This window comes from Sinocyclocheilus anshuiensis, unplaced genomic scaffold (assembly GCF_001515605.1).
Source record: "Sinocyclocheilus anshuiensis isolate Anshui unplaced genomic scaffold, SAMN03320099.WGS_v1.1 scaffold328, whole genome shotgun sequence".
NCBI classification, from domain to species: domain Eukaryota; kingdom Metazoa; phylum Chordata; class Actinopteri; order Cypriniformes; family Cyprinidae; genus Sinocyclocheilus; species Sinocyclocheilus anshuiensis.
This window is the reverse complement of record NW_015558621.1, coordinates 803910-813046: the sequence shown is the minus strand read 5'-3', so window position 1 is coordinate 813046 and position 9137 is coordinate 803910. Positions and strand designations below refer to the sequence as shown.

Sequence of the window (9137 nt, the reverse complement as noted above, 5' to 3'; positions counted from 1 at the left end):
CTCTCTCTCTTTCTGTGTGTGTGTGCGCTGAGACGATACTCATCATCTTTGCTGAAGCGTCTCACAGCGGAGAAAAGCCATGGCAGCTGGGAACCGTGTCCTTGTTTACGGAGGAAAAGGAGCTCTCGGCTCGGCATGTGTGCATTATTTTAAGTCAAAAGGCTGGGTGAGTAGAAACGCGTCTTTATTATGATTTTATAGTGACTGAGTTGGCGCGTGTGCGGAAACTGACACCTGTTGATGCGACTGGACTTTGTTTTCGCATTATTATACTTGCATGTTTATTTCAATAGCAGGTATTTATAACTTGTAGCATAGCTAAAACGTGTTTCTTTTATGTTAAAGTGGGTTGCCAGCATTGACATAATAGCGAACGAAGAAGCGAACGCAAACGTCCTGGTGAAGCTCTGCGAGTCGTTCACTGATCAAGCCGCTCAGGTGGGTGGAGCCAAAGTCCTGACATCACCTCGCCGTGTGTCTGTCAGCACATAGGGCTTATTAAATTGCCTGTCTTGCTGCCATTTATTTTCCATTTACTGCCGAAGTAATTTCCTGTCTTGCCGTCACATCCCCAGTGTTCTGGACAAGCAGTCTTTTCTCATTATTGGCCTTATTGTGTCTGCCATTGACTTCAGATGCTGTTAATAATAGTCTCAGTAATGTGGCACCCATTGGAGCTGTCCTCCTTATGCCACAGCATTGTGTCTCTCGTTTTGTGCTCTTGTAACACTATTACGCTTTCACACTTGAAATTGTTAACCCTGGGTCATTATAAACCTTCCTCATCACTCCAGTTAAGTTAACACACTTGCTGTCGATGCTCTGCTTTTGTATTCCTTGGTCATGGCATGAATGTTTCTGTTACTATACTGAGCACATAAATATTTCATGAGGTATTTCCTGAGACAGATTATGATTGGTTGTCAGTTTCAAAACAACTTGCTGCAGCATTCTATCACCTCATTATTTAACTCTGGATCATAACCCAAGGGGTTTCTGATCATCCTCTTTCAAAATTACAAGTGTGAACTGAGGGTCAAAATTGGCCTTGTCATGTGTAGAGTCTATTTTGCATTATTAAGTTTGCACTGTTGTTTTCAGTAAACTGTAACTAATTACTATTGAAACAGAGCCTAGTAGAGTATTGTCTCATCAATAAAGTGATTTGATGCAGGTGACGTCGGATGTAGCCACATTGCTGGGGGAACACAAGGTCGATGCCATTGTTTGTGTGGCAGGAGGATGGGCCGGAGGAAACAGTAGCTCAAAAGGTCTGTGCACCTATTTGTCACCCCAGACAGAATTTGCAGACCTTCTTTTTGTAATTTTAATTACATTTTATTTTTTATAACTTTTAAATTGAAATTATTTTTAGCAAAACTGTTTTTTGTATTTATTTATATTAATTTATTTGTTGCATTTTCTGTGGAACATGGTAAAATGTGTTAAAGAGAGCTGAGAGTACAACACTCTTTTTATTGGTAGCTGAAAGCATTATCAATTTATCTAAAAAAAAAAAATTGTAAAATGTAATTTATAGATTTGTACAATTTTGACAAAGAAAGAGGGTGCAAATTCTTTGATTGCCTGCTTATTTGACATTTCGCTTTACTCAAGGGAAGCTAATAAAGATACATTGATAATCCATTTAGTGAGACCTTCATGTCTACTACATACAGTATTTGGGAGGCATTTTTTCTCCTAGGTTATTTTTTTATAGTAGATTTCAATTAGTTAATATTGTTGGTTTTACTGGAATAATATCAACTTTTCCTCTGTCTTACTAATTTTAGACTTGTATAAGAACTCTGATATGATGTGGAAACAGAGTGTTTGGACCTCCACCATTTCCAGTCATCTTGCATCACTCCATCTGAATGCAGGAGGCCTGCTGACCCTCTCTGGTGCAAAGGCCTCACTAGAAGGCACTCCAGGTACAGTAGAAGCATCCATCCTTATACTCCTGAGATGTGTTGTCTACTGGAAAACACGCTGTAAATGTATTTTCAGCACAGGTTTACCTGAGGACTCTTCGAAATTTGATGTTTATTGTGTGAAGGTGCATTTATACCCCCAGAGTGGCTAACTAATATTATTTAGGAAAACACTTCAGTCTTCATGAGTTTTTCCCTTAGGTGGGTAAAGTCAGTAATAGTGTTCATTTATAACTACAAGGCTTTTTCCACTACTATTGAAAGTGTATATAGTTTTGAATTGGCTGTCACTTCCATTGTACTTGATTCATTTCATGTATTGCCTCACATCCCAAATCTTTTCATAGCCCAAGATGTGAAATGTTCAACTCATGTCATTATGTCTTTAGTGACAAAACTCAATAAAGCACACAACAGAGGTCGCCTCCAGCCTATTCAAAACCTCCAGCATCAGCAGACTGCTCTCATTGGCTGAGGGGCCAGGGAGGGGGAATGAGTCAGCAGGTTTTTTTTGGAGACGGGAACACATGTGGACTGTGTTTAGGAGTTTGTATTCCTTACCCACACAGAACTGATTTAGACAGGAAATGCCCTGCAGCTAGGAACACTGCTTTGATATTAAATGAAGGGAACCTCTAGTTGGAGTGTTTGATGTATCTTGTTCAAAGAGACAGGAGCAAGCTCTGGTGAACATTTCTGATAGGTGTGTCAGCTCTTACAACCGTACATGATCAGTATCATGTGCTAGTCACACCACAAGCTGAAAACTGGTACTCTGATGACGGTGAAGTAAGACAGCTGTTATGGTAGTAATGTCAGATGTAGTAATGGTTAAGTAGCTAACTGAGTAACTAAGTAATGTTGCATTCCGTGTTTATATATTTAAATTTGGAATTTTGTCAAAAAAAAATTACAAAGCAAAAACATACAAAAACTACAATTACATACAATGAAGAATGAAAAGAAACAACATCCTAGTAGTAAAACTCAATCTAAATTAAAATGGGAAATTAAAAATAATAATAAAAATAAATTAATAAATCCCACCCAAACCCTCAGAATATGTAATGTTGCATTTTAAATCCTTTTTTGGTGAATTTATTTTTTTGTTATATTCTTAAGTTTTAATTATGCATTTAACTTATACAGTATATAATAAATATATATTATATAAATATTTATAATAAAGCACAAATCTGCGCTAAGCCGAGATAGTTGCAAAGTCCTGGTGTGCTGGGTATGCTGGGTTTGTCTGACCTCAAAGCTGAAGTTCAGTCTGGAAATCAGACATACCAAAGAGAGTTTAAGCCAAATCCTGAGACATGGAGCATGTGATTAAAATTGTGGCCCACAAAGTTCATTCAGTTATGAGGGGTCATGCAGTATGGCTGAAACGATCAAAAAACACTGGATTCTCATGTCTTAAAGAATATTGAAAAGAAAAAAAATATGGAGCTTCTCCACCCCTCTTTTTTATTGGCTCTGTGAGTTTTAAAGGGTGTTTTTTGGAACAGCTATCATGCGTTTTGGGTTTGAGGCCGAAAAAAAGATCTTGAAAAAACTAGCATTTACTCCCTTATTATATCAAACATGCTGGTTATTTATTCCAGATGCCAAGCCAACAAACATCTAGAGAGGGGGAGCTGGAAAGACAAGCACATTTTAAACAAACATTACTTTTAAAATATCCAGAGTATTCCCAATAACACCCCATCATGAAGTTAAACACTTTTTTTTTCTTTAGTATTTAAAGGGATTATATAATTAATTCATTCATTCATTCATTTTTTTCCCCCTGAGGTTTGCTTATAATGTGATACCATTTTTTGTAAAAAATAAATAAATAAATAATAATCATAATAATAATAAATATTTAAAAAAATATATAAATATTTTTAATTGTTGTTATTTTATTTCAAAAAGAATAGAAAAATGTCCATTATACAAAAGGTGGTTGTAAAGAATATTTCTCTCTTCATTTTACTATTTTCTTTCCCCCATCCACCCTCTAGAATGCTACAAAAATATTCATAATGATAAGTAAAATAAAATAAATTATTTTATATCAAAATTTAAAATGCCACTGGTATATATAGAGTGAGGAAATAAGTTACTAGTAGTTAAAAAAAACACCCTCTCTTCACCCTCTCACTGAGCCTTACAATTAAAAAATATTTCTGTGTAGGCGCCCTGTATAAAGTTTGAGTTTAAGTGTCAAAGTACATTGGAAAATCAAATGTAATTCCTCATGATGTGAGCCCTTTAAATACACTGGTATTTCTGCATATAGAGCTTCACATATAGAGCTGGTGAGAAAACAAATAGTCTGTGTAGGAGGAATCAAATTCAATTAGCTTATTTTGTATTGCAAAATCCATTTTATTCTCTGCTTGAGGCATCCAACCAAATGATTATTGACCAAACCTCAAAGCAGAGGCCTCAGAGACATTGTTAGGCAAATTGTGTAGTTGGCATGCTCTCAAGTGCTGTGTGCGCATGCATTGTGTCCCATAGTCTGCTTTATGGAGCGAGAGCTGCAGCACTCAACGTGTGAAGAGGGCTGTGTGCTCCATTCACTTCTTTATGTTCCTGTCTGGATGCAGGTATGGTTGGGTACGGCATGGCCAAGGCTGCAGTCCATCAGCTCTGCAAGAGTCTGGCTGGCGAGAACAGCGGTCTTCCATCTGGAGCTGGAGCTGTGGCCATTCTTCCGTAAGAGCATCTGTCAATCTATCATAGCTGTCTATATACACTAATCTGTCTGTTTTAGTAATGCGTTCTCCCAAAATAAAAGTGAAAATATTGAGTACATTTAACTCAAATGTTACACTAGCGTTTGAAAGTTTGGGGTCAGTACGATTTTTTTTATATGTTTGAAAAAAGTCTCTTATGCTCACCAAGCCTTAATTTATTTAATCAAAAATACAGTAAAAAATAATATTGTGAAATATATATATTTTAATATATTTTAAAAAGTAATTTATTCCTGTGATGTCAAAGCTGAAATTTCAGCAGCCATTACTCCATTCTTCAGTGTCACATGATCCTTCATAAATCATTCTAATATGCTGATTTGGTGCTCAAGAAACATTTCGCATTATTTTCACAGTTCAAAATACTCAATATTTTTGTAGAAACCTTGATACATTTTTTCAGGAAAGCTCAAAACAGTGTTTATTTGAAAAAGAAATATTTTGTAATATTATAAATGTCTTTACTGTCACTGTTGATCAATTTAATGCATCATTGCGCAATAAAAGTATGAATTTCTTTTTAAAAAATGCTACCCCAAACATTTGAACAGTAGTGTAATTATTAACCAACATTATTGGTACATGAAAGTCAACACAAAAAGGCATTTGCAACTCATTTCACTTCCATAACGTGACACATTTCACAAAGAAACAGGAGATTTAACCAGAAAGAAAGTTTAAAATTTAAGATCCAGAGCAATTTATTACATTTTTTCCTTTGAAATAATGTGTATCAAAATGTTCTCAATAACACTCAATAACACCAGAAATGTGCATGAAGAAAGGAAATAGGGTCAGTTTTGAGGCCTGTATTTTTGTATTCATTAATCTGTGTTGTACATATGTAATATATAAAAGAATTGCCTTTTTTGGTGTGTGTGAGCATCTGCAGTCATTTGTACTGTTTGTGACCTGCGTGGTACACATTTGACTGCTGTCTGTTTGCATTAACTGAACATGTGGGGTGTGAGTTTTTTCAAAAGGCCATGCTAGTCTAAGCTATTGCCGTAGGCTCTGTTCCACAGTCTCATCTTCCACTGAGATAACAACATTATGACATCATCCTCCAGGGTTACCTTGGATACACCAATGAACAGGAAATTCATGCCTGATGCAGATTTTGGGAGCTGGACACCGCTGGAATACATCGCAGAGTGAGTGCATGTTTCTCATGTCCACTGAGCATCATATTTCATTATGCATGCTGATAATATCATAAACCGCAGATTTGACCTATTAAAAGGAAAATAGAAGTCTCAACAATTGGATAAATCAGAAAGCTGCCATTTCTCACCTGAAGAGGGCAGTAATGTTCTTTCAGAAGAGACCTGATGTCTGCAGGATGCTAGTCGGTGATGATCTGAATATTATGAAATACACATTAATCCAAAATACATTGTTATGAATTATTTCACGTAGGTCTCATGTTAGAATTATCGCTATCCCAGATTTGCGTTCAACAGAAAATCTCATTTTCAGATAATAGAAATGTTATAAATCAGGTCTTAAAAACCATCCTCAAATGTTACATTTGATTTGATTCAGTAATATTAGCCAAAAAAGCCACAGGCAATTGTAAAAGCCTCTTAGAAGCAAACATGAATGATTGAATTACATCCAAATTTAAGTGAATAATGTTAAGCATCAACCCAAGAACAGACCTCTTAGAGAAGCGCATGCATTTATATTCAGCGGAATTGATATTAACACAAATGCCTCTCAAAAAATTTCACAAAATGATTCCACCTGTTTTGAGGTTTAGCACTGTGAGCGATTGTACTTTTTTAGCGCATCTCTGTGCTTCGCTCAGATGTGGCCAGTCTGGCCAAATCTCTTCTGCCAATCAACACAGATTAGGATGAGGATTTGATGCAACTCCATAATCCCAGAGGAGCCGCAGCAAACCCGGCTGGATTAGAGAAGCACGTGAGTGATAGAGGAGTATAAATAGGCTTTGTGTTCAAGGTAATTAATGTGTATTCTCACTTCAGTTGCTACAATGGGCTAAAACATCTACAGTGTCTCCCAAATGTTCCAGAGTAGACAAGGCTTGTCGTTCGGTTCTTATTTTCCTCTCTCCGTCTCCCTCCTCCCATCTCTGTTCTCATTATCTAGCTCTCTCTCAACCACCATCGTTTTACACCTGTCTCTCAATCCCCCTCTCTCTTTCTGTCTCTTCAGAACCTTCTACAGCTGGGCCACTGGGTCAGGCCGGCCAGCCTCAGGCAGCCTCATACAGCTGGTGACTACTGGGGGGGAAACCGAGGCCTCGGCGGCCCAGTAAAGGTGGAACAGAGAAAAAATCGAAAAACAAAAAGATAAAGAATGGAGGAGAGCAATGTTTACCAATATACTGTGCACCAGAGGAGAGAGAGGTCATACAGAACGCAGATGGAAAATGAGATATGTGGCATTTCCAATCATCCAGTCTTATTGGAAATACACAGTACAGTATCTGAATTGGCCAAAGGATTAACTTACATGTTTAATGTTGAGTCAGTCTATACATGAGAGTACAGCCTAGATGATGAGTGTATGTTTGTGACTTTCTTCTCGACAACAAAAAGTGTGGCTGTCGTATGTGAAACGTACAGTCTTCTATTCAGAGAAGTGGCCTTAGTTTGTGTAAGTGTGAACATGTGTGATTACTGGTTCAGATTTCATGTATGGATGCTGTATCTTCGAAGTATTTTCTTCCCAGTGTGTTGTTGCTGCTGATGTATGAGTATGGACCATACTTGCATAATAAAGACAAATTAAAAAAATATTGATTGTCAGCATATGTCATTATTTGAAAAAGTTTTCATATTTTAATTCTTAAAATGTATTATTTGCAGGAATAGATTACCTAAAAATTTAATTTCTGTCATTTACACCCATGTCAGTTCAAACCTACTGTATATATGCTGTTATTTTGTTTGAAACTGGCATATCATGTTTATTGCAAAGGAAAATCAATGTTGCTTTTGCATTGATGCAAACCTACTGTATATATGCTGTTATTTTGTTTGAAACTGGCATATCATGTTTATTGCAAAGGAAAATCAATGTTGCAATGTTGATTTTTCATATAAACATTGGCACACGAGGTGTGAATCTAAACACAATCATAATTGAGATTTCCAAGCTGCAGAGGAGGGGAAAAATTAGCAAATAACATCTTAAATTTGATGAAGTGACTTTAAATGTAAGTTTTGTTTATGCAAAGCTGTCATTTGACATCAGAAAACTTATATAACACAATAAATCCTTTTTGTTCTTTTTGACAGTCTTTCATGTTGTCCTTTAAATGATATTAGGCATATCTTATATAATGGAAGCTATTAATGGACAAATTAACAATTTATAGTTCTGTTTTTTTTTTTTTCTTGGAATCTAACAAGTTAGCTGACATATCATTAGCCAATTAGCCTGCTAGCTTCCCTACAACTGATGGAAAAACACAACCAGAAATTGTATTTTGATTTAAAAAAAAAAAAAAAGGACTGGATGAAGTTGAAGAAAAACAAACTCCTTTGTGTTCCATGAACAAAAACTAACAGCATATGGATTTCCAGACAACAAAGTTGCTCAAATAATAAAATAATTATATTGTGAGGTCAGCTGTTCCTTTAAGAGATATTAGTTCTACCAGATACAATAGTGTAGTAGGTAAAAATGAAGCCCACAGTAATATAAAAAAAAAGCTATTGTCTTCTCTCATTCATTTATTTTCTGATGGTTATTTGAACAAATAGTTGCTGATGGTTTGTATTCAGTCAGGGTGTGCTGAGGACAAGGTTTGTCTTGTATCTTGTCTTGTTTTGTTTTGTCTGGCTGATGGTTTCTCTCTGCAGTGCTGGGTTTTGTTGGCTAAATCTCTTTCTCTCCCTGCAGTTGTTGTTGTTCTGTCTGATTGCCATGTGGAATCCATTTTGTCTGGCAAGCGTGGTGACTGTATAAATGAAGAGCTTACAGATGGAAGTGGTTAGTTCAGCCGTGGTAACTTGAGTGTGAGGACATTGGAAGGTGTGAGTGTGTGTGTGTGTGTGAGAGAGAGAGAGAGAGAGAGAGAGAGAGAGAAAGGACAGAGTAAATGATAGAGGACAAACATTGTTTCTTCCAAATGTTTAGCATGCACATTTTGGCTGGCACAGGTCATTTGTTTCCTACTCACAAATGTAAACTGAATTGTTTGATGTTGTACAATTTACAATAATCACAAGGGAACGTTCACCTCCTGTACAGTGTTTGCCACGACTTCAACTCTAGATGGCGCTAGTAAGCAACCGCGCTGACCTGGACAACAATCAACACGTTGAACACACACTCTCTCTCTCTTTCTCTCTCTCTCTGCTTATATCCTAGTCAGTTATTAATACACTATTAGACTTTCGCCACAAATAGAAATGTTTTTTACTCAAAATGTACTGCAATATCTGTTCTTTAACTTATACATTTTATGCAGAAA

The 9137-nt window shown here is 36.4% G+C and overlaps 1 protein-coding gene across 2 annotated transcripts; it reads left to right on the top strand.

Moving 5' to 3' along the window:
• The first annotated feature begins 6 nt into the window (after positions 1 to 6).
• LOC107680669 (dihydropteridine reductase-like) lies at positions 7 to 7452 on the top strand. Of its 2 annotated transcripts, XM_016476673.1 has the most exons (7): positions 7 to 166; positions 346 to 438; positions 1175 to 1271; positions 1794 to 1934; positions 4538 to 4646; positions 5758 to 5841; positions 6869 to 7452. In XM_016476673.1, exons 1-7 carry the CDS (start codon positions 80 to 82, stop codon positions 6969 to 6971), a joined length of 714 nt encoding a protein of 237 aa, XP_016332159.1. In that variant the 5' UTR covers positions 7 to 79; the 3' UTR covers positions 6972 to 7452. The 2 variants fall into 2 exon arrangements, with proteins under 2 accessions (XP_016332159.1, XP_016332160.1); XM_016476674.1 differs by lacking the exon at positions 346 to 438.
• Positions 7453 to 9137: the final 1685 nt, after the last annotated feature.

Bases quoted from the DNA above. Each gene is read 5' to 3' on its own strand.
- LOC107680669 (XM_016476673.1), top strand. From the start codon at position 80: ATGGCAGCTGGGAACCGTGTCCTTGTTTACGGAGGAAAAGGAGCTCTC. The intron at 167-345 runs GTGAGTAGAAAC...TTTATGTTAAAG, and splicing joins ATTTTAAGTCAAAAGGCTGG to TGGGTTGCCAGCATTGACAT. The intron at 1,935-4,537 runs GTACAGTAGAAG...GTCTGGATGCAG, and splicing joins CTCACTAGAAGGCACTCCAG to GTATGGTTGGGTACGGCATG.